General features: G+C 44.8%; 2 protein-coding genes across 3 annotated transcripts; both read right to left on the reverse strand.

The window, feature by feature from the left end:
- Positions 1-5,515: 5,515 nt before the first annotated feature.
- On the reverse strand, positions 5,516-8,640 carry LOC116749065 (granzyme H-like). Of its 2 annotated transcripts, none has more exons than XM_032623015.1 (5): positions 8,443-8,640; positions 7,208-7,368; positions 6,651-6,786; positions 6,192-6,449; positions 5,516-5,778 (listed from the first exon to the last, which is right to left on the reverse strand). In XM_032623015.1, exons 1-5 carry the CDS (start codon positions 8,494-8,496, stop codon positions 5,602-5,604), a joined length of 786 nt encoding a protein of 261 aa, XP_032478906.1. In that variant the 5' UTR covers positions 8,497-8,640; the 3' UTR covers positions 5,516-5,601. The 2 variants fall into 2 exon arrangements, with proteins under 2 accessions (XP_032478906.1, XP_032478908.1); XM_032623017.1 differs by having other exon boundaries at positions 5,643-5,778; positions 6,257-6,449; positions 8,443-8,639.
- A 2,946-nt stretch (positions 8,641-11,586) lies between these two features.
- Positions 11,587-24,171, reverse strand: LOC116748601 (mast cell protease 3-like). Its single transcript, XM_032621733.1, is given in 8 exon segments — positions 11,587-11,748; positions 12,087-12,120; positions 12,122-12,342; positions 12,537-12,672; positions 13,152-13,234; positions 13,236-13,299; positions 13,518-13,528; positions 24,037-24,171. Coding segments are annotated over 8 exon segments (846 nt in total).
- Positions 24,172-25,200: the final 1,029 nt, after the last annotated feature.

The following is a 25,200-nucleotide window of genomic DNA, read 5'->3' on the forward strand; positions in this document are numbered from 1 at the left end:
ATATGGAACCACAAGAGACCCCAAATTGCCAAAGCAATCTTGAGAAAAAAGAACAAAGCTGGAGTTATCACTCTCTCTGACTTCAGACCGTACTACAAAGCTACAGTAATCCAAACAGCATGGTACTGGCATACAAGCAGGCACATAGAACAATGGAGTAGAATATACAGCCCATGCACCTACAGTCCATTTAACCTAGGAAATAAACTCATGCACCTATGGTCCATTAATCTACAACAAAAGAGACAAAAGTCTACAATGGAGAAAGACAATCTCTTCAACAAGTGGTGCTGGGAAAACTGGACAGCTACATGTAAAACAATTAGATTAGTCACTTCCTCACACCATAAACAAAAATAAACTCAACATGGTTTAAAGACCTAAATGTAAGACCTGAAACCATAAAACTCCTAGAAGAGAACATAACCAGAACACTGCCTATTGTAACAATATTTTTTTGGATTTATCTCCTAAGGCAAAAGAAATAGAAGCAAAAATAAACAAATGGTACCTAATTAAATGTAAAAGCTTTTGCATAGCAAAGGAAACAAAAGAAACCAAAGAAAAGGCAACCTACAGGATGGAAGAAAATATTTGCAAATGATATGACTGACATAGGGTTAATATCTAAAATATATAAACAGCTCATACAACTCAATATCAAAAAACAAACGACCCAATCAATTAATGAGCAGAAGACCTGAATAGACATTTTTTTCCAAAGAAGACATACAAATGGCTAACTGGCACATGAAAAGATGCTCAACATACAAATCAAAACAACAATGAGATATAACCTCACACCTGTCGGAATGGCTATCAACAAAAAGAACACAAATAACAAATGTTGGAGAGGATGTGGAGAAAAGGGGACCCTCCTACAACTGCTGGTGGGAATGTAAGCTGGTGCAGCCACTATGGAAAACAGTATGGACTTTCCTCAAAAATCTAAAAATAGAACTTCCATATGATCCAGTGATTCCATTCCTGGGTATATATCCAGAAAAATAAACAAAAACACTAATTGAAAAAATACATGCACCCCAGTGTTCATAATAGCACTATTTACAATAGCCAAGATACAGAAGCAACCCAAGTGCCAATTAAACAAATGGATAAAGAAGATATGGTATACATATACAGTGGAATATTACTTGGCCATTAGAAACAATGAAATTCTGCCATTTGCAGCAGTGTGGATGGACCTAGAGAATATTATGATTAGTGAAATAAGTTAGAAGACAAATACTATATGATATTTATATGTGGAATCTAAAAAATAGTACAAATGTATGTATATGGAAAGTGGAAACACACTCACAGATATAGAAAACAGACTAGTGGTTACCAAAGGAGAGAGGGAAGCTCGGAGTGGCATTTAGGGGTATGTGATTCAGAGGTACAAACTATTGTGTATAAAATAGATAAGCAACAAGGATATACTGTACAGAACAGGGAATTATAGCCATTATCTTGTAATAACTTTTAATGGAGTATAATTTGTAAAGTACTGAATCACTATGCTATATACCTAAAACAAATATAATAATATAAATCAACTATACTTCAATAAAAAGACATAAAAAAATCTAAAAGCAAAAACAAATAAATGAAAATTTAATTAAATCTGATTTTTCTATAAAAAAATAAACAGAAAAAAATTTTAGGGCCCATGATCCTTTTAAACAGCAAACAGTAGTAAGCACCGTGGTAGAGAAGATCTGGCAGCTTAGCAAAACCAATTTTCTTTTCTTCCAGGGGGCGTAGGTGAACACCACTGTCCAGTCTACCTTGAGGGTAGGTGTGACTCTGTCACTGTCGCAGGAAATGGGATGTGAATGAAATGCTGTGAGCCTCTTCCAGAGCTGGGCTGTAAACTCTCATGCCTGACCATCTAGTTTCTTCCCTTTCCAGGATTTGACACAGATGAATACAGGGAACTTGGAAGCATCTTTAGGGAACTGAGACTGTGTCTCATAATCTTGAGCTGACCATGTAATTTATTACCCAACTGGGACACTTGAGAGTGGAAGGGGGCACTGCTCAGCAGGAATACTCACTTTGGACTGTACCTGAGCAAGAAATAGACTTCTATTGTGCTAGCCACGAAATGCTAAAGTTTATCTGTTAGAATTGTCAGGGTTATCGTAACTAACAAGTGCCAACTTACTTAAGCCAGCATTTTTCTAACATGGAATGTTTTTAAAAATAAAATTGTTTTACTAATGATAAATTTTAAATAGGGAATAAATTAAAAACAGAAAGAAGAAAAATGTCAGCCTTAATCTCACCATCCAACTGACCACTGTTAATGGATGTATTTCCATCCAGATTTTTTACATGTGTATTTTTTATAGATGTGATTACAATACTCGCAGTTTTGAATCCTATAGTTCATTCAACAAACATTTTCCTCATTTTATTAAAAAATCTATTAGTGAAGATCATTTTAGAATCTCTTCATATTTAATAAACAGGCATTTAAGTTATCTAAATCATACATAAATGTTGTCGAAAAATTAGATAAGTGGATGTGCAGGAAGAAAGAAAGGCCTAGAAGGAAAATGTATGTATAGCAAAAATTGACTGCAGTACATGCTGCTCTTAACCTGCCTTTGACTTAAATCTAATGAACATTCTTTCATGTGGCAATTGTAATTCTATATCATGACTTTAAAGTTGCCATAGTGTTCAAAGCTATGAAACTTCTAAAAAGCAAAACCCCAGTTAGTGTTGGATTAATTAGTTTTTCTAAGATTTGACTTGTGTAACTTTTTTAGGCATTACCTTCTCCACTTTTCTCGGTGTGGTTGATGGTTACATCAGGCACCTTTTTTCCTTGTTTTTTAAAGATATTTGTGTACAAGGTGTGATAGCGCATTTTCTCAATGTCCATTCTGCATCTCATTATTATCATTTTTGTTGATCCTTCTCAATTATATAAGAAAATTATTAATATTTTAATTTGCATTGATTAATTAGTGACCTTTCACTTGTCCCCAAGTGTTTATTCAGTTTTTTTATGATTTGCCTGTTAATGTTCTTAGCCCAGTTTATTTTCGTTTTCCCAGTTTAGTTTTTGTTCTTTTGTTTTCTTAGCCCAGTTTTCTAGAGTGGTGGATAATGTAGATGGTAATGGCTACATAATATATAACGTGAATGTGCCATATTTTACCATCTCCCTATTTTGGACATTAATACTGATTCTAATTTGAGATCTATGATTAAATAATGGTGTGATGAACATCAATATGAATAACCCCCCTAAACACACACACACACACACACACACACACTCTTTAGCTCTTATGTAGGTTAAAGTCCTAGAAATAAAAATCACTAGATCAAAGAGAGAAATAATGTAAATATATTTAGATATCATTTTAAGGAAACACATACCATTAAGGGCAGTCCCGGGTTCATGATGCTACAGTCATCATAAGGTAATAGTTTTTCTTCCTAATGTATCTCGTACTATGTCAAAGGCTTCTGTCAGGTGTAAGGGGGAAGAGTGACCCATCAGGCACTGTCCCTCAAGGCCACACACCCTTGCCTGTGGTGGTGGATCTGCCGCTGGCTCTGGTTTACACCCTGGGGTTCCATGGAGCTCTTCATGGCTGACTTTCTGGGCTTTCTACATTCCTTTTGTATGACGGCTTCTCCTAAGAGTGTCATCATTTACTGCCGTGACCTGAAGTTGTCCCTTGTCTCACGCACATCTTACTGTTCGCTTGCTCACCTCCATGCATGTATTCAGCTCTTTTGTCACCTATGCTCTGCCGGCTCCAGGGAAGACTTGGCAGATGGATGTAGGGACTGTCTTGTGTAAAAACTAAGTTTTTATTTGCTTTTCACCCTAGTTTTCAACGTGCTGAGTTTTGCTTTTCATATTCATGCGATTTGTTTTTCTTTTTAGTGAAATTCCTTCTATTTACGATGTTGATCTCACTTTATTCAGTGTTTGTCCAGTTATGGTGAATTTGTTGTGTTCTGTTACATCCAAATGCACTAGTGGTGCTGTTTGAAGGATACAGGATATCTGGGTCACAGTGAACTGTGTTACCCTTTAAGTGTGGCATTTCGTGGATTTGTGGACTGAGGTTCATGCCTCCACGTGTAATATAACTAAAGATCAGGCTGTTCTGGCTGCCTCTCTCCTTCTTCCCTCCCTCCCCTCCGGACATGGACTCCACAGAGCACAGATTGGAAACCCCAGGACCTGTGGGTCACCAAGCCTCTTCCAATTTCACATTGCCCTTGTGGAATCAAACAAGATCATGCCTGTGAAACTCTAATGTGAAATCCAGCTAAAATACAGAGAATTTAATTATTTTCAAGACAAGATTTCTTCCAGATTCCAAATACAGGTCCATCTGTGTCAAACTGAACTTCCTAGTGGAAGGAGAGGAACCAGCAGAATTTAGAGGAAATTTCTCATCACTGCAAGTTTCCCAATGGTGGAGACAGAGCCTGTTATGTGCTGGTACAGAGAGAGGTCAACATTTGATCTACTGATGGAGGGCAAAGTGGTACTTTCCCACCCAGCAGTCCTGGGTCCCTCTGGCTCACAAGGCTGCCATAAACTGGTTGTCAGCAGGGAGAGTCAGGGGTCCAAGGCCAGGCCAGGCTGAAAAGGGCTTAGGCTGCTGAGTGACTACACAGGCCTTGGAGGTGGCTGAGCCCCTGGGGGATGCTGGGTTGGATCCAGGGCCTGAGCTGGCCCCACTCAGGTGGGAGATGGGTACTGGCTCCTCTGCTAAGCAGAAGGTACTGGCTGGCAAGTCAGGTTTGGAGGGGACAGTCAAAGGAGGAGAATTCACATGGGGCCCTGGGAACTCTGTTAGGGAGATGAGAGGGAGGCTGGCTCAAAGCAGCATGAGCTGGAAGGGAAAGGAGCTGGTGGCCAGGGCACTCAGATAGAAAACAGGGGCTGGTGTGGGACAGTAGACAGGGAGCAAGGTTGACTGAATCCCATGTGGAGCCCAGGGCAGAGTGGGGAGATGGGACCCCAGTGAGGCTGAGGGCCATCATGGGAACCTCTCAGCCTCCTAAGCTCTAGACGGTCCTGGTTGTGGGAGAAGCCTGCCCTCACTGGAGAGAGAGGCCCTGGAAACAGGAAACTGAGTGTCCATGGCATGACCCCCTGACCTCCTAGGTCCCTAGAGTTATTCTCCTTCCTCTGACCTGTTCTTTGCTCTGCCAAACTGAAGAGGGGTTGGAGACAGTGGTTGGCTTAGAGAAGGTAAGAAATTTCTAAGACCCAGAGAGGACCATTTTGAGGGAGAGAAGACTGTCGTTTTTAATGGACCTCACTTTAGACTCAGACCTGGCAGAAGGCACCAAAGAGGCATGATTGAGAAATCAATGCGACTCTACACAGACAGCATGGCATTTAGGGAGGATTGAGGGCTGGGGAGAAAGGGGGAAGCAAAACCCAGAACTGACAGCAGAGGGCATCCTGGAGCAGTGTGCTTGCATATTGAGGCGGTTCAATGAATAAATAGGAATTCAGTCGTAATCACTCTAGAGATCCATTTATTGTGGCCCTGTGATCCCACTGCTAACCCCTATGGGATTCTTGCCGCTGCCCCAGAATGATGGTCAGCAGAGAAGAAGGTCAGTCTCAAGCTGCCGTTCGAGGCGCTTCATTGTTCTCTTTATCCAGGGCAGGAAGTATGAGACCTTGGTGAAGACTCCTGGAGATGTCCCATTTGCTTTTCCATAGGAGAAAATACCCTGGACCACGTTTTTGCACACGAGGGGCCCGCCGGAGTCACCCTGTGGGTAGAGGAAGGAAGGGCTGAGTGGGCCTCCTTCCGGTCCTATCTTCCCTGCCACCACAGGCTGGGTGGTCTCTGTCAGGGGCTGTGAGGAAGATCTGGGCCAGAGGAGGCCTGGTCACCTCCCTCGCTGCTGGGGTCCAGCCTGGCTATGACTGTTCTTTGCAGCTCGACTCAGGTCTACCTTTCTGTCAGTCCTCATGGAAACTCTGGTGATAACACAGCTACGGGATGACTGATCCTTCCTCACCCCCAACCCTGATCCACTCAGGGGAGAGAATTAAATTTTAGTTTAGTGGACCTGGCTGCCCAAGCTCTCAGGCTGAGGATGAGGTTATGGCCTCTCCCCTACCCAAACCTCCCCAAGATCCTCTCCCCAGGGCCTGTGTGCTTAGATGCGAGGAACCTGACCTTGAAGGCAGTCTTCACCTTCCTCGGGTCCCCCACGCAAATCTGGGTGGCCTGGCTGTAATAACCTGGGAAGAGGGATTTGCACACTGGATCCTCCTGCACCGTCAGCTCTGCCTCCTGCAGGGTGGTGGTTGGAGTGCCCACGGCCACCTGCCCCCAGCCAGCCACACTGCACGCCTTTCCTGGCTTCACCCGGACCTTGTCCCTGGGCAGGCTGAGGGGTCTCACAGCTGCAGTCCCCTTGGCCTTTCTCTCCAGCTGAGGGGAAAAGACAAGAGTCCAGCTCAGCCAATGGCCTCTGGGCTTGGGTGCCATGATGAGGCTGCACTGACCACCCCCCTCACCTGAGCCACTGGGACTGGTCAGGCAGCCAGATGAGAGGGAGGAAAGGGACAGGTGGTAGCGGAGGGGAAACGATCTGTCCCCAGGAGGGCCGGAGGAGTGGGGAGGTTTCCTTGCCTGCAGTAACATGATGTCATTGGAGTAGTTCTTAGGATCATAGTCTGGGTGGGGGACGGCTCGTCTCACTGGGATCATCTGCTGGGTCCTCTCCTGTTTCTTGACGTCGTGGGCCCCCAGGGTGACGTTGATTAAACTGCAGAGAGAGCAGAGCAGGAGTGTGGGGACTCTGTGCCCTGTGCTTCTCAATGACATGAGGGCAGGGATCCTGGGAGCTTTCTCAGGCAATACGGCGAAATTACTCTGAGTTTGGATTTTAACTCTGTGCACCCTTTCATCCTCCACTCATGCTTTATCTGACCCGTGTGGGCCCTCGCTTCTCGACCTTGCCTCTTGCTGTCACCTCTGACCCTCTGACCTCAAAACTTACCTGCCCCATTTCTCAGCTTTTCGTCACCCTAGTGCGGCTCTTAAGATGGCTTGTTTGATGAGGTCTTGGGGTCCTGAGTTACCACGATCTCAGGGTGAGGGAGGGGCTCCCCTGGGCTCAGCCCCTGGGGAGGGGCCGGGGTCCCTGTCGGGGTCTCAGGAGGGGTAGGCTGGCTGCTGCCCCTCACCTTCCTCTGCAGTGAGCAGCCGTCAGAACAAAGTCCTTTTGCACGAGGACACCGCCACACCTCTTCCAACTCTCCTTATCCAGAAACTGAACAAACACCATGTAGGGACGGGAGTGGGGCTTGGCCTCGTGGCCCCCGATGATCTCCTCTGAAAGAAAAGGCTGGAAGATGGGGTGATGGGAGAGGTGTGGTCAGGATGGAGGCTCAGGGAGGTGACGGTCAGGTGGGTTGACAGCACCTTGCAGACAGCGGGGGAGAGTCCCCCAGGTTCTCATTGCAGCAGGATAAACTTTTCTGAACCTCAAGCCTCGGAATCTCCCCCTGAGAAAGGGGTCAGTGCTTGTTCTCCAGGTCCTGCATCAGGCACATGTGCGGAGGAGGGCGGGTCTGCCTTCCCGATGGTGGAGGCCCAGAGAATCGTGGACGGGACTCCCTGATGAGCCCTCACTCCCGCTGAGTCTCCGGGACCCCTCTAAGCCTCTGCTAACATCTTGATTTGTGCCATTTTTTAATAATTACCTATGAGCTTATGGAATTGGATTTTCTAAAATCCTCATGTCCTTGGGCCTAACACAACCTAGGATCTCAGTAAATGATTTTTTGGCTGCAAGAGTGAATAGCCTCCAATTAGCTTTAGGCTGAGATTTGGTGGGGATAGTGCTGGTGGGATTCAAGGCCATAGGGGTGGGGGGAGGGCACTGCCAAAGGCAGTGGGGCAGCTGAGGGCCTGGGAGGTGGGGGAGATGGGGCAGAAAATGAGCTGTTTGGGTCCTGGGGCAGAGTCAAGTCGCCCAGAGAGCTTTGGGTGCTGTCATCTGGCCACTTCTGATCAATCACCCCCTGGGTTCCTCTCCTGGGCAGGAGTGAGGGGTGGAGGGTACTGAGAAATTTCGTTGGTTCTTAAGCTGGGTCCACTGACAATTCCTATACTATAGTGGATTCACTTGAGCTGCCTATTCCTGGGTTGAAGTGAGGGATTTTAATTACCTGTGTTTTGCAGCTTCACATCCTCTGCCAAATACACAACCCATTTTCCCTGCTGGTGAGAGAGAAGCTAAGACCCACCCTCCCTTTCTGCCATCCATCCTCGCTGAGTGACTGTGCAGCATTGAAATTGTTAGTCTGGGTTTGGGATGGGAGCTGGGGTTGAGAAAGCTGAGCTGGGCAGAAGGGTCAGGACTACAGTAGGTTTAGTGAGATGGGCTCTGGCCTCAAGAATGGGGATTGTCACTCACCAGTCCCAGCCCGGTGGGCAGAAGAAAGGCCATTAGGAGCAGGAGAGGCTGCATCTTCCCCGAAGTTCTGCCCAGGTTGGAGCTGCTGGTGTTTCTTCCTTCCAGACACAAAACACAGGGGAAGGAAGGAGGGCAGGCTCAGTTCACACACAGACCTCCCAGACTTGTGCGCCCCCGCCGAGCCGGGTGTCAGCATGCCACGTGGTCATCCACGTTCTCTGCCGTGGGTTAAGTGAGAACGACACTGTCACCACACTTGTACTCCCACCGCTGAGTCACAAAGCCAGAAGAAAGATCAAGAAAGTGAAGGCTGTGGTTCAACCAGCACAGGGGCTGGGTCCCAGAAACCCCTCAGTGACTGAATCAAGAATATCTTCATTTTTCGACTCTTGGTTCTTTTTCGATTCTGGTGAAATCCTGAATAATTACTCAATAGGCTAGGTCCTATTGTGTAATACGAGAGACACAGCTCCTGCCTCTGAGAGGCTGGCTGTCAGCTGGAGTAGACCTAGAATCTGTGGGTAGAGAATAAGATGGCAAGGACTATGGTGAGGGGGTTCTGCTTGGTGCCATTGTGAGGTAGAGGCTGGACTTGCTTTAGGAGCAGATAGACCTGGACCACCCAAGTACCCCACGCAGCAACCCCATTTCTTATGTTGCCACCATCCCAGTCTCATATTTTTTTTTTTTTTTTTTTTTGCGGTATGCGGGCCTCTCACAGTTGTGGCCTCTCCCGTTGCGGAGCACTGGCTCCGGACACGCAGGCTCAGCGGCCATGGCTCACGGGCCCAGCCGCTCCACGGCATGTGGGATCTTCCCAGACCGGGGCATGAACCTGTGTCCCCTGCATCGGCAGGCGGACTCTCAACCACAGCGCCACCAGGGAAGCCCCCAGTCTCATATTTTTGAAGTGTTTAGAATTGCTTCTTTAAATGTAAACATTCTGCAACGAAGAGAGCTTTTCCATTTTTTTTTTTTTTTTGGTGGTTTTTTGTTTCTGTGTGTGTTTTTTAAAAATTAATTAATTAATTAATTGCTTTTAGCTGTGTTGGGTCTTCATTGCTGCACCCGGGCTTTCTCTAGTTGTGGTGAGCAGGGGCTACTCTTCGTTGCAGCGTGCGGGCTTCTCATTGCAGAGGCTTCTCTTGTTGCAGAGCACGGGCTGTAGGCATGTGGGCTTCAGTAGTTGTGGCATGTGGGCTCAGTAGTTGTGGCTCATGGGCTCTAGAGCGCAGGCTCAGTAGTTGTGGTGCACAGGCTTAGTTGCTCTGCAGCATGTGGGATCTTCCCGGGCCAGGGCTCGAACCCGTGTCCCCTGCATTGGCAGGTGGATTCTTAACCACTGTGCCGCTGGGTAAGTCCAAGAGAGCTTTTCTTATCCCACAATCTTGAACAAAATTCCTGGACTTGATATTCACTTGACCAAAACAAACCGTCACTGGGTCCATTGGAAGTGAGTGACTGATTGGGTTGTGCTGAGGTGTTTGGCACCCCTCGAGCTGAGATGGGGGCTGTCCCACTCAAATCAGGGTGCCTGTGAGTGGGGAGGGGCTTCCTCTATAGAAATGCTTCTTACTGGTGTGCACTGAAGGGGAAACGGATGCCGGTCATCCTAATAATTACTACCCACTAAGTATTCTCTGTCCAGAGAACCACGTCTCTGATGGCCCTGGGCGTAGTAATCCTAAACATTTGCAGATGATCCCACCACTCTCACCAGTATGAGGACAGAAGGGAGAGTGATGGCAGGGAAGGCATGAGGAGTTCTCAGCCACCCAACCCCAAGTCAGTTGAAGAAACAGCATTCTATGGACTTATAAAAAAAGAGGGGAACGAAACATGCCTAAGCATGAATGATGATTATCTTGGGATGGTGGAATTCTTGGTAATTTTAATTTTCTTACTTATATGTTCTATATTTAATTGTCTTTCTATGATGAATATGTTAGTTTCTATGATAAATATATGTTACTTTTATACCCAAAACGCATTTTGCCAGAGATGAAGCTCACTCACCATGCAAACATTCAGCCAACCAGTTCTTCTCTTCAGCCCAGCCATCTCTAAGCTGCATGTTTTAAAAATGAGGTTGCTTTTCTGAATATGTTCTTATATTAAAAATTCAGGGGCTTCCCTGGTGGCGCAGTGGTTGAGAGTCCGTCTGCCGATGTAGGGGACACGGGTTCGTGCCCCGGTCCGGGAAGATCCCACATGCCGCGGAGCGGCTGGACCCGTGAACCATGGCCGCTGAGCCTGCGCGTCCGGAGTCTGTGCTCCACAACGGGAGAGGCCACAGCAGTGAGAAGCCCGCGTACCACAAAAAAAAAAAAAAAAAAAAAAAAAAAAAAGATGGAAGAGCGCCTTCAAGGTCACTTTGGGCTGAGGGAGGATGTGCCGTCAGGACACCAGAGGTTGCACAGGGTCCTGGGCTCAGGACTCCAGGACAGAGCTGCGACAGGCACTTGAGCTGGGCCTGGGAATACTGAAGGCCCTCCTGAAATTCTCTCAGCCTTCGGAGCTCTGGCTGCTCTGATGTGGAGAGGGAACTCTGCATGGGGAGCACTACACATTTCTAAAGCCTCCCCACATTTCTGTTTCTGGGGTTGAGAAGTGCCCCCCTCAACCCCAGAGCTTCTCAGGTGGTCCTCCTTCCAAATCTGGATTCTCCTATGTTGCCACATTGGCACTGGGATAGGGTGGGGCAGGGGAGTGGGTGTGGGTTAGGAGGAGGGCATGTGGATGCGATAAGAGGGTCCTTGAGAAGAGGGTCGTGTTCTCCTGAGGAGGTGTCTCCCTTTTCTGATGGAGCCCGCGGTCAGCCTGGCAGGGGGAGCTGGCACTGGGGACGAGGGACTGGAGGGAGCTGGCTGTCAGTGCAGCAGGAATTTTTATTCTAGAGCTGGAAGGGTGAGTGGTGTGTTGGAGGGGGAAGCCCATAACAGATCAGAAATGTGAACGGACGGTTGCCACACACAGTAGGTGCCTAACGAGTGTGCTTGAGTGAATAAAATAGGAATCAATGATTTCTGCTCAAGAGATGAAAGTTTATTAAGTTCCAGGCAGTCCCCCCTTCACCCCCTTTTGGCCCAGTGCCATTCTGACCTCTATCCCAGAGGAGATGGAGGGATCCATCCCAGGGGCACGTTAGTCTGGTCCCTGCAGTTTATAGTAGCTCATTGTTTTTTGGATCCAGTACAGAAAGCTCGAGACTCTGGTGTAGACATTTGGAGGTGTCCCATTCTCTTCTCCAAAGGAGATGATGCCCTGGGCCATGCCGTTACACACAAGGGGGCCCCCAGAGGCGCCCTGTGGACAGAGAGAGGAAGAGCTGAGCCGGATCTTCTTCAGGTGTGGTCCTTTGCGCCGCCCCAGGGTGGATGGTCTCTGTTGGGGGCCCTGGCTGATATCAGGGGCTGCTGGTCCTGAGGATTCAGCCTGGCCTTGACAATCTCCCCTTCTCCTCCCCAAGGAAGCCTCTGCCCATATGTGGTGGTGGGACAGTCTCCATGCCCCCAGGGAAACAGGACAGAGACTGGATAGGAGAAAAGGCTGGGGACACAGGGATATGATTAGTTCCCACTGCCCTGGACCCTCACAGCTTGGCTGTGCCCAGGGCTTTGCATGGATAACGCTGGGGATCTCACCGAAAAAGAACCCTTCCTCTTTCTTGGGTTCCCTACATATCTGGGTAGTGGTGTTGTAATCTTTGTAGTGAGAGATGCATTCCTCATCCCTTTGGACTTCAAGGTCTACCGCCTACAGTTTCTCTGCCATGGGATTGTTCATGCCCAGGTGCCCCCAGCCAGCCACACTGCACACCATCCCTGGCTTCGCCAGCTCCCTCCTCCAGGGCAGCCTGATGGGGCTCACAGCGGCGGTCAGGTAGGCCTTCCTCCTCAGCTGAAGGCAGAGGAAATGCATTCTAACCTACTTTTGGCCCACAGAGGCCTCAGGGACAGTTATGGGGTTGCCTCCCTCACTGCCCTGGGACAACTGAAGGGGTCATACCGGAAGGAGGGACAGGAATGAGGTCATGGGGGATTCAAAACCCAGGTATGAAAGTGTGCAAGAACCAGTGTGGCTACGTGCCCTACCTGCAGTAACATGATAGCATTGACCCACTTATTATGATCATAGCCTGGGTGGGGGATGGCTCTCCTCACTGGGAAGACCTGCTGGGTCCTCTCCTGCTGGTAGATGTTGTGGTCCCTCAGGGTGACGTTGATTGAGCTGCCCCGAGAGCAGAGAGGGAGGTGGAGTTGCAGGAAATACAGGCCAGGAGACGTGAGGAAAGAGCACAGCTTGGGACAGGGTGGGACTGGAGGGGAGAAAGTTCTAGGTATGGGACCTGGGGCTGAGCTTCTCTGTGCTGCCTGCTTCCTGGCAGCCCGGGCTGGGTGCAAGTTCCTGGAGTCCACTTAGGGTGTTCAGTCCTGCACAGAGCTTGACCGTCTCTAAGGAAATCCAGGAATTTCTCACATCTGCACTCTGGACTCCAGGGTGCAACCTCAGCTTCCTTCCATCCCACCTTTGATCAGTCCCTTCTCTTCACGGGCCACTCACATTGACCTGTTCCTCTCTCCCCAAAGCTCACCTGTCCTCTGAAGAGCTCTCCTATGTTACTTGGTGGCCCAGGTCTGCAGCCCCTGAGAAGAGGGTTCCCTGTGAGGGGTCTACAGAGGGGTGAGGGCCCAGGTGTTGCTCCTCACCTTCCCCAGCAGTGAGCTGCTGTCAGCATGAAGTCCTCATGCACAAGGAGACCCCCCACTGATGAAACTTTTCTTTGAACCATGGTACTCAAGAAACGCCATGTAGGGATGAGAGTGAGGCTTGGCCTCATGGCCCCGATGATTTTGCCTGAAAGAAAGATTGCAGTCTGCCCGCTGTGCTCATGGAGCCAAAGCCTGGAGAGGGGAGATGGGAGCAGATCTGCTGGTCTTTGAGGGAATTTGACCAGAGTTCAGAAAGTTCCTGGAGATGGACCAGAGCCAGGATATGTATGAGTGTAGCACCTGAGCAGGGTTTCTCCAGTGCAGGGTGGGACTGGACCTCTGACAGTGGGGACAGTCACTTACCTGCCTCCCCACTGGGGGACAGAAGAAGGGCCAGCAGGAGCATCTCTCCAGGAAGGCTGCCCAGATCTGAGTCGCCGCTGCTTCCTTCTGGTCCTTTAACCCTGGGGGTCCCCTCTGGTGTTGTGACCTTTATCAAGTGAGGTTTTTCTGATAGTCTCACAGCTCTGTCTGATCAAGTCCTGGGGTCTGAGTGGAGCATGAACTACCAGTCACCACGGGAGGACCCGTAGCTCTCAGCTCAGCGCCACCACAACAGCAGAAAACAAGAAAGGCAGCTCCAAGTAGGGGTAGTTGGAGATGTTGTATCAGCCAGTAGCAGGTCCCTGAGCCCTAGCAGCCTGGGTCTCAGGATGATAGATTCAAGAATATCTTAATTTTCGTCGTGCTCTTTAGATCACCAGGGTGATTGTGTATTGAGACCTCTTTTTGTGTGAGACTGTGGGAAGCATTGGAGATAACATCTCTTGCTTCTGGTGGAGGAGACAAGCTGTCATGATCAGACAAGGATGGTGAGATCCTTGGTATGGGATGGACAGAATGGTGTGAGAGTGATGCTGAAGAGGGCTTATTCCAGTTATAAAGAACTGAGTGGTTTAAGAACAGCAGCGACATTGCTTTTACCCACAGATCTGCGTTTTGGTCAGGGTACAGTGTGGATAGCATCCCTCTGTTCCCCTTGGTGTCAGGGAGGCTTGAATCCTGGAAGCTGAATCATCTGAAGGCCCACTCACACCTACCCAGTGGTTAGTGCTTGCTGTTCACTGGGCCCGTTGGTTTCTCTTCACAAGGTCCCCTCAAGTAGTCTCAGTTCATGGGATTGTTTGGCTCCCTCACAACACAGTGGTGGGCTTCCCCAGAATGAGCGTCTGCTAAAAAAAGAATGAGCCAGGCAGAAGCATCTATTCTACCATATTCCACTAACTGAAGCATCAAGAGCCCCCACCAGATTAAAAAGGAAGGGTCATAGACCCCACCTCCCAGCAGGAGGAGCGTTGCCGTCATGTAAGGAGAACGTGTGGGATGGGAGATACACAACGGCAGTCATAGCAAAGCAGAACCTGCCACACTGCTTTAGGGGTCTGGAGAGTTAGTCAGAGCCATTGAAACCACTGATCGGTCTAAGCCTAGGTCAGTGCCTTTGGGTAGGTTGGGGTCTGCTCTGTCCAACCCACGTGCACTGAGAATGGAAGAAGTTTGCCTGTCCCCAGAGTTACTCTTTTTAATGAATTACTGATACCGTGTGAAGTGAGAATGGATGCCAGGGAGCCAAAGCAGAATACCCACACCACTATCCAGAGAATTGCATTCTGATGTCCCTGTACCATTTGCTAAACAAATTATCCTGATCATGTCCCCATAATGGAAAAGAAGGAGAGAGTCATGGAATTGAAAACATTGTTGGTTCTAAATATCTTGATCCCAAGTCTCTTAAAAAGCAACAAAACCTTAAAGAAACAAAGCACACTCTCAGTAGGGATTCTGGCAGGGGAGCCACAGTAAATGAGAGCGTGGTGTCCAAGCCAAGCCTGCGCGGGGTGGGAATGTACCCACTCCAGGCCTCTCCCCTGTGTGGACACACTCCCTACGTGGGCTCGGACACCCTGCACTGGGCAGCCTGGATGAGTAATTAGAATACATGTGAGGCAGGGAGTGGATGCCCAAGTCTGTTGAAGAGGGTGTTCAAACAGGGACTGGCTATTAGGTGGTATCGGAGCTCAAGGGAGATTTAAAGGCCTTCATGGAGTCGGGGTGGTGGAGGGCGGGGGAGTCTGGCGGGATGTGTCAGAGCGGGATAAATAGGGTGAGGTGGGCATGGGTATGAAGAGGCTGCCTGATGTGGATTGCCAGAGCCTGGGTCGGGGGAGCAGGGGAGGCACTTGGAGAAGATGAATGAGAGCTCTGTTATATAAATCTCTGTGGGGATTAATCAAACAAGTCAACATATTAAGCTAATGAGCCAGGTTTTTCACTGTCTGAGGATTAGATGGTATTGGTGGCATCAATGTTAATTCCCTGGGTTTGATCGTAGGACTGTGGTTATGTAAGAGTGCCCTTGTTTGTAGGGATTACACTCTAAAGTATTTGAGAAGTTGATGGAGCATCACGTCAGTAACTTTACTCGCAAATGGGCCTGGAAGACAAAAGTTTTTGTATTGCAATGGCAACTTTTCTATAAGCTGGAGATTATTTCAAAATTAAAAGGAAATCTGTACCTTTCATATATACAAATAATAACCACTTTGAAGATGTAATTGGGAAGAAAATCTGTTATAGTAGCAGCAAAAGAAAGATGAGGGGCTTAGGAAAACCTTAACCAGAATTGTGAAAAACCTATTTGTGCAAAATGTTAAAGAACTTCTGAAAAACACAAAAACAGACTTTAGAAACAGCAAGATGTTCTTAGTTCTCACATATGACAGATCTGCACCAAAAAGGTACTGATTCTCCCAAAGCTAATATATAAATGTGATTATAAAAATAATATATATGATGTGATTTTTAAAAACCCACCCAATTTTTTCACTTGGGGTTACACAAGGTCTAGATTGTTTCTAAAATTTGTGTGGAAGATAAGCATGAAAGAATCACTAGGGAAATTGTTAAAAAGAAAAAGGAATAGTATGGCAGAGGGTTAGCCTATCAGATCTTAAGAACGTCTATAAAAATTCTTTCCGAAAAACAGTGTGGTGTTGTATCATGAACAGAGAGAGAGACTAGTGAAACACAATGGAAAACTTCAGAAACATTCACAGGTATATATGGAAATGAAGTTTATAATAAAGTAGCAATTCAAATCATAAGGGAAAAGATGGACTTTTAATAAATGATTTAGGGACAACTGGACAGTCATTTGTTAAGAGATTACATTGGAGCAGTATCTTACGGAAACCACCAGAGTAAAGTCCAAATAGGTAAGACATTTGTATACTGAAATACACAAGATAAAACCATATATTGCCTAGAAATAAGCATGGGTAAAGTCCTTTGGAAAGTGAAAGTGGAGAAAGCCTTTCTAGCAATGACTCTAAATTCATACACTTTAAAAGAAAGACTGATAAATAATGATCTGAAAAAATAAATTTTAAAGTTTATATATCAAAGAAGAGTGTAAGAAAATTCAAATTACATGCAGCAAAATTGTAAAGAATTATTGCAACCTTTGTCACAATTAAGGAGCGAATCTAATATTCAAAGATCTCTAAATCCAGAAGAAACAGACCAAAAATCTGATAGAATGGGCAAAAGACCTGAGCGTTCACAGTAAAATAAATGTAAAAAATAATAAAGAGTCTCAACTTCACTCTTATTCAGATAAACAGAAATAAGAAAAGGAAAAAAGAAAATAATTATTCTACTCTATCTCATCTCTCAGATGGCCGAAAGTTCTAAAGTTAAACAGCATATACCATGGGTAAGGCTTTTTTTTTAATTGGTGTTGCAGGATACATCTTTTTTCCCCCCATAAGTTTACTTTCCTCCTATCCATGTCTTTATATTTAAGATGTTTCTCATTAAACAGCACGAGGTTGAGTCTTGCATTTTTATCCAGACTAACAATCTGTGTCCTTTGGAGTATTTAATCTAGTTACATTCAATGCAGCTACTGATAGGGTTGGATTGAAGAATATCGTATTGCTATTTGATTTCTATTAATGTGATTTATTCTTTGTTCTTTTGCCCTACTTTTCCTGCTATATTTTGTTGTATCTCATTTTGTCTTCTTTATTGGCTTTTAGTTACATATCTATATATTATTTTAGCTATTACTCTAGGATTATAGTATGCCTCCTTCACATATTACAGGCAACCTTGAATTCATGCTATACCACTTCATATGTGAACATTGTAATGATATATTTTCATTTGTCTTCCTTCTCACCCTTTGAGTTCTTCTTGTCATACGTTTCACCACTATATGCCGTAAATACTAAAGCATTTTTTGCCTTAAAGTCAATAATCCATGTAAGAAATTGATATAAATCCTTTTCCACTTGGCCACTTTTTAAAAATTAGAGTATAGTTGATTTACAATATTATATTAGTTTCAGGTGTCCGTATTTTTACAGTTTATACTGACTATAAAGTTATTATAAAATATTGGCTATATTCCCTGTGTTGTACATTACATCCTTGTATCTTATTTATTTTATACCTAGTGGTTTGTACCTCTTAGTCTCCTTCCTCTATCTTCCTTCTCCCATTACCCTCTCCCCTCTGGTAACCACTAGCTTTTTTCTCTGTATCTATGAGTCTGTTTGTGTTTTATTACATTCGTTCATTTGTTTTATATTTTGGATTCCATGTGTAAGTGAAAATGTACAGTATTTATCTTTATCTGATTTATTTCACTAAACATAATACCCTCTAGGTCCATCCATGTTGTTGCAAATGGTAAGTTTCATTGTTTATTTTATGGCTGAGTATATTCTATTGTACATATATATATGCCACATCTTCTCTATGCATTCATCTGTTGATGGACACTGAGATTGATTCCATAGCTTGGCTTCTGTGAACATTGGTATAACTTTTTGAACTAGTTTTTTTGTTTTCTTCAGATATATACGCAGGAGTGGAATTGCTGAATCACATGGTAGTTCTATTTTTAAGTATTTGAGGAACCTCAGTACTGTTTTCTATAGTGGCTATACCAATTTATATTCCCACCAACAGGATACCAGTTTTTTCTTTTCAACACATCCTCGCTAGCATTTGTTATTTCTTGTCTTTTTGACAATAACCATTCTGAGAAGTGTGAGGTGATATCTCACTGTGATTTTGATTTGCATTTACCTGATGATTAGTGATGTTGAACATCTTTTCATCTATCTGTTGGCCATTTGCATGTCTTCTTTGGAAAAATGTCTATTCAGATGACTGCCCACTAAAAACATTTATTTTATTGAAGTATAGTTGATTTACAATGTTGTGTTAATTTCTGCTGCACATCAAAGTGATTCAGTTATACACATATATATATTCTTTTCATATTCTTTTCCATTATGATTTGTCACAGGATATTGAGTATAGTTCCCTGCACCCTGCCTATTTTTCAATTGGGTTGTTTTTTTTTTTTTGATAATGAGTTGTGTGAGTTCTTTATATATTTTAGATATTAATTGCTTATCAGACATATCACCTGTGAATAGTTTCTTTTATTCAGTACGTTGCCTTTTGGTTTTGTTGATAGTTTCCTTTGTTGTGCAAAAGCTTTTAAGTTTAATTAGGTCCCATTTGTTTCTTTTTGTTTTTGTTTCCCTTGCCTGAGGAGAAATATCCAAAAAACCCCAATATATTGCCGAGACCTATGCCAAAGAGTGCACTGCCTATGTTTTCTTCTGAGAATTTAATGGTTTAAGGTCTTTAATAAATTTTGAGTTTATTTTTGTATATGGTGTGAGGAAATGTTCTAATTTTACTCTTTCACATGTAGCTGTCCAGTTTTCCTGACACCACTTATTGAAGAGACTTTTCTCCGTTGTATTATCTTGCCTTCTTTGTGGTATATTTATTGACCTTATGTACATGTGTTCATTTCTGGGCTCTATTCTGTTCCATTAATCTTTGTGTCTGTTTTTGTGCCAATTTCATACTGTTTTGATTATGGTAGCTTTATGGTACAGTATGAAGTCAGGGAGGATGATACCTCTAGCTTTGTTCTTTTTCCTCAGCATTTCTTTGGCTATTTGGGGTCCTTTGTTTTTGCATATGAATTTTAGGATCATTTGTTCTAGCTCTGAAAAATGGCACGGGTGTTTTTATAGGGATTGCATTAAATCTGTAGGTTGCTTTGGGTCGTATCTCATGTTAATAATATTAATTCTTTCAATCCCTGAACATGTGATATCTTTCCATTTATTTGTTCAACTTCCTTCAACCAATGTTTTATAGTTTTTAGAATATAGATCTTTCACCTTTTTGAATAAATTTATTCATAGGTATTTTATTTATTTTGATGGGTTGTAATTGGGATTTTTTTCTTTCTATTTCTGAGAGTTCATTACTAATATATAAAAAAACAACAGATTTCCATATATTCATCTTGTATCCTGCAACTTTACTGAATTCATTTATTTCTTCTAATATGTTTTTTTTTTTTTGGTGGAGTCGTTTGAGTTTTCTATATATAATATCATGTCATCTGCAAATAGTGACAATTTTACTTCTTTTATTCCCATTTGGATGCTTTTATTTCTTTTTCTTGTCTGATTGTTGTGGCTAGGACTTCCAATACTATGTTAAATAGAAATTGTGAGTGTGGGCCTTTTTGTCTTGTTCCTAACCTTAGAGGAAAAGCTTTCAGCTTTTCTCATTGAATATGATGTTAGCTGTGGGTTTGTCGTAAATGGCCTTTATTATGTTGAGACATGTTCACTCTATACCAACTTTGTTGAAAGTTTTTATCATGAATCGATGTTGAATTTTGTCAAATGCTTTATCTGTATCTATTGAGATGATCATATGATTTTTTTTTTTTTTTTTGCGGTATGCGGGCCTCTCACTGTTGTGGCCTCTCCCATTGCGGAGCACAGGCTCCGGACGTGCAGGCTCAGCGGCCATGGCTCACGGGCCCAGCCGCTCCGCGGCACGTGGGATCCTCCCGGACCGGGGCAAGAACCTGTGTCCCCTGCATCGGCAGGCGGACTCTCAACCACTGTGCCACTAGGGAAGCCCCAATCATATGATTTTTATTCTTTGTTTTGTTAATGTGGTGTAGGGTTGATTGATTTGCAGATAAGGAACCATCCATCTGTCCCTTGAATAAATCCCACTTGATCTTGGTGTATGATCCTTTTAATGTATTGTTGAAGTTGGTTTGTTAATATTTTATTGAGGATTTTTGCATCTATGTAGGTCAGGGATTTTCTTTTTTTGTATTTCCTTCCTTCCTTCCTTCCTTCTTTCCTTCCTTCCTTCCTTCCTTCCTTCTTTCCTTCCTTCCTCCCTCCCTCCCTCCCTCCCTCTCTCCCTTCCTTCTCTCTCTCTCTTTCTTTCTTTCCCCCCTCTCTCTTTCTTTCTTTCTTTCTCTTTCTTTCCCTCTCTTTCTTTCTTTCTTTCTTTCTCTCTCTCTCTTTCTTTCTTCCTTTTTTCCCCTCTCTCTCTCTTTCTTTTTCTTTCTTTCTTTCTTTCTTCTTTTGTATTTGTCTGGTTTCAGTATCAGAGTAATGTTATCCTCATGGAATATTTGTGAGTGTTTCCTCTTCATTATTTTGGAATAGTTGAGGAGGATAGGTGTTAACTCTTTAAGTGTTTGGTAGAATTCCTTTGTCAAGCTCTCTGGTTCTGGACTTTTGTTTACTGGGAGATTTTTGATTTCTGAATCAATTTCAATTCTAGTTATCAGCTGTTCAGATGATCTATTTCTTCCTGATTCAGTCTTGGAAGATTGTATGTCTCTAGGAATTCATCCATTTCTTCTAGGTTGTCCAATTTGTTGGCATATAACTTTTTTGCAGTATTCTCTTATGATTGTTTGTATTTCTGTGGTATCAGTTGTAGCTTCACCTATTTCATTTCTTATTTTACTTATTTGGGTTCTCTCCCTTTTTTTCTTAAAAAAAAGAAAAAAACACGGGCAGTTTTCAGTATGCTACCTTGGTGTGGGGACTGGGAGCAAGTCTGTGCACTCTTCAAGACTGGAGTCTAGGGAGAGCCCTCCAGTAAGCCCAATGATTTTTAAACCAGCTAATGGGTCTCACCTTTTCAGTGTCAGACCCCAGGGCTGGGGTGCCTAATATGAAGCTCAAACACCCTCTCTTCACAGTGAGGATCCCTGAGTCTGTGACATCCCCTCATTTTATGGGTCATCACTAGGGATAATGGTCTTGCCTAGATATCATCCCCTCCTCTTCCCAGACTCCCTGTGTGTGTGTATGTGTGCTTTAATAGCCTTGGTTGTAGAAGAGCTATTCTGCTAGTCTTCCAGTTATTCTCAGCAAGAGTTGCTCTATATGTAGTTGTAGTTTTGATGTGTTCTTGGGGGCAGGTGAGCTCAGGGTCTTCCTACTTCACCATCTTGAGTCTACATTTTACACTTTTATTTTTTTTTTCCCTTCCTGCTTGCAAATGGGGGAATCACCTCCCTTCAGCCTGAAGACTTCTTTTAGTATTTCTTACAGTGCAGGTCTGATGGCAACAAATTCTCTTACCTTTGTTTTTCTGAAAATGTCTTTATTTTGTCTTCATTTTTGAACAATATTTTCACTGGACATAGAATTCTAGGTTGAATTCCAGAAATAGGTTGCCTATTTTTTTCTTTCAATCATTTAAAAATGTTATTTCCCTGCCTTCTGACTTCCATTATTTCTGACAAGAAGCTTGTTGTGATTCTTGTTTCCCCTAAAGTAATGTAAGTTCTTTTCCCCTCTGCCTATGGTCAACTGTTTCTCTTTATCTTTGATTTTCATTAATTTGACTATTACATGCTTAGATGTGATTTTCTTTGTCTTACTTGATTAACACAGGTTCATTGAGCCTCTTGACTCTGAATAAGAAATGTAGTCTAGCAATATGCCTCTGGAAAGTAAGGAAACTTTTGTTGAATTTTTTTCATAGTGAAATGTGTTTGTTGGCCAAAAGGGTATTGTGTGGGATACCAAGACAGGAAATAAACCCTGGAAGTTCTGCAAGTCCACAGTGAGTGCTATTGGCAGAAGTACGGTCATGGGCAGGGAAGGCAGAGCCATCTCTGTTCCAATGCACATTCCCAAGAGAAATTAGCAAGAACTTGCATCCCTTTAGGTCTCTCGCCCCAGAGCTGGCTTGGCAGTTCTCTCTCCAACCACACTGGGACCTGAGTCTTCTTGTGGGTCTGGAGGGCAGGAGGGGTGATGGGAGAGTGTCTTGGTGAGTAGAGGCATTTCGTTAGAGGTCATTGCAGAGATGTTTTATTGCATTTCATTTTTTATTTCCATTACAGAGATCTTGCTTAAGCAAGGCAAGAATTTTTTCCTTGAAGGTGGGGGACAGAGGATACTTCTAAGGACAAGAAGATTTGAAGGAATCAGCATGTTTCAGGTACTTACCTGCCTCCATCCAAGTGTGCCCATGAGCAGACAGACCAGCTCACCAGGAGGGCGTTTTGAATACTTGTCAGAGAATGGCTGCCACGGGGGCCCAGAGGCTTGCTCTCTGGGGAGGTAAGTGTCTGAGCAGAGGCTCATGTCTTGTCCAGGGATGCCAGGAAGTCATCACAAGGGCAGGAGTTAGAAAACATGGAAGGCCTCTTGCTGGCTTGGCTGTCAGGGAGCCTGGCTTAGTCCAGGCTCCGTCCTAACGCTATGGTGCCTCCAGTCGTTCACTACCCCCTCCTGGGACTTTGTCTCCCTCATCTCTCAAAGGAGAATGAGGGTCTGCAACAAAGATTCTTAAACCTGTTTTAAATCATAAAACCATTTCCTCAAAATAAATGTAATACTTGAGCTGAACATGTATGTGGCTGGGCAACTTTTTAAAATGCTGTGTTTTTTTGTTTCTATATTTTCCTTTTTGTCTTTTTCAATCAAGGAGCCAGGTCCTTAGTATGTCTTAGGGGTTTTTTCAGCTCTAAATCAGAAGCTGTGTGACATCACTGCTCTTCCTTTGTAAAAGTGCCCAGGTCATTAGGAGATTACACTGCTGCATGCTTTGTGCACAAAAATGGGAAACGGCATGCTTTTGAGGGTTACATGATCCCAGGGTATTGACCCCATGGCGCAGAGGAACATGGTGTGTTTTTGGGGCAGGATGGCACCATCACAGAGCTAGAACTGACGCTCACCTCCCAGGCAGTGCTGCATAGCAGTGCAAGACCTTGGGTAGATGGCTGCTAGGAGTGTCTGGCGAGGTGAGCCCAGCACAGGGAGATCCTTGCTCAGCAAAAAACCACACACTCTACATGTGGCCTCCAAGCCTTTCCTTCCTAAGCCTGAAAAGTCTAGGTCATCTTGGACTGTATGGATGCAGCAGCAACTGTGATGGCCTAAAGAGCAGAGACACTTCTCTATTTGTCCAGACCACATGGGCCTCCCTGATTCCAGTTTCATCTGCACAGGCAGGAGCTTGCAGTCATGACAGGGATCATGTTTTGGGTCCATCCAACAGGATGAGCGTGTAGACTCAGATTCTGATTGCCTTCAAACAAATACTTCATATGGGTTTTCCTACCACCTGAATGTGTGCAATGACATTCCTACCTGCTACTTTTAGAGTAAAAGAAATAAGGTTGCCCTTGTTCCTTCTTCTTCCCTCCCTGCTACTTTCTCCCCTAGGGGACAAGGATGCTCCCGTGAACAGAGCGGGATCTTCACATCTAGAAAATAAATGACTCGTTCTAGAGTCACATGTAATAGCACTTCTACAGAGTGTAACCAGCAATAAAAATAAACACAAATGCTTTATCCCTGTGGACTTCCCACAGGGATAAAGAGATCTAGACCCCTCAGGTGGAATCATGTGAAGGTGGGAAGGGAGAGAAAAGATTCAGATGAAAGTCAACACTGTCAGTTCCACCGCGCTCAGATGATAGAACCTGTGTTACCGAGTCCACATGCGCTCTGCTTGCTGCATGATGGGCCAATAAATCAGAGGCGAGGTATTGAGGCAAGGTATAGGGCTTTATTCGCAAAGCCGGCAGACCGAGAAGACGGCCGACTAAAGTCTCAAAACTAACCATCTTGTCTTGGTTTGGATGCCAATTTCTTTGACAGAAGAGAGATGGGAGAGGAGATGAGGAAGTAAGGTAAAAAGGCCATAAGATTGGCAACTGTCCCCTGGAATGGCCAGCCTTCGGGAGGGGATGTGCTAATTTCTTCCCTTGGGGAGGGGATGTGATAATTTCTTCTTTCTTTTTTTTAAAAATAAATTTATTATTTATTTATTTTCATTCATTCGTTCGTTTTTGGCTGCCTTGGGTCTTCGTTGCTGCGCGCAGGCTTTCTCTAGTTGCGGCGAACAGGGGCTACTCTTCGTTGTGGTGCACGGGCTTCTCATTGCGGTGGCTTCTCTTGTTGTGGAGCATGGGCTCTAGGTGCACGGGATTCAGTAGTTGTGGCACGTGGGCTCAGTAGTTGTGGCTTGCAGGCTCTAGAGTGCAGGCTCAGTAGTTGTGGTGCACGGGCTTAGTTGCTCCGTGGCATGTGGGATCTTCCTGGACCAGGGCTCGAACCCATGTCTCCTGCATTGGCAGGCGGATTCTTAACCACTGTGCCGCCAGGGAAGTCCAATTTCTTCTTTCTTGCAGCCATCCAAAGAAGCCAGCCATCTTCTTTCTTGCAAACATCCTGACGGGGTCAGGATGTTTCCCTAAACAAAGGCACTTTCGTTTAACATTCAGGCAGAGAGGCAGGGTTCCCCGAGGCAGGCCATTGTGTATAGACAGTATCCTTTTAGCGAACAAAAGCAACGGAAAGCAAAGGTTAAAGTAAAAGAAACAGATCCAACATGTAGTCAGATTTGGCTCCTCACTGTTACACCTATCTTATGTCCGCCGTACAACCCCAATGTCTGGCACTTAGTAGGTGCTCAATCAGTGCGTGTGTTGATTGATGAAAAACATTGTGCTTTTCAGTCCTGCTAAAGACAGGAGTCCTTTCTAACTCAAAAGTTCCCAGGTGACCAGCAGGGAATCTCAGCCTAGAGGCCAGCGGTGACTAAAGGGACAGGCTGAAAGGGACTCAGGCTACTGAGTGACCATGTGGCCAGT

Source organism: Phocoena sinus, chromosome 2 (genome assembly GCF_008692025.1).
Source record: "Phocoena sinus isolate mPhoSin1 chromosome 2, mPhoSin1.pri, whole genome shotgun sequence".
NCBI classification, from domain to species: domain Eukaryota; kingdom Metazoa; phylum Chordata; class Mammalia; order Artiodactyla; family Phocoenidae; genus Phocoena; species Phocoena sinus.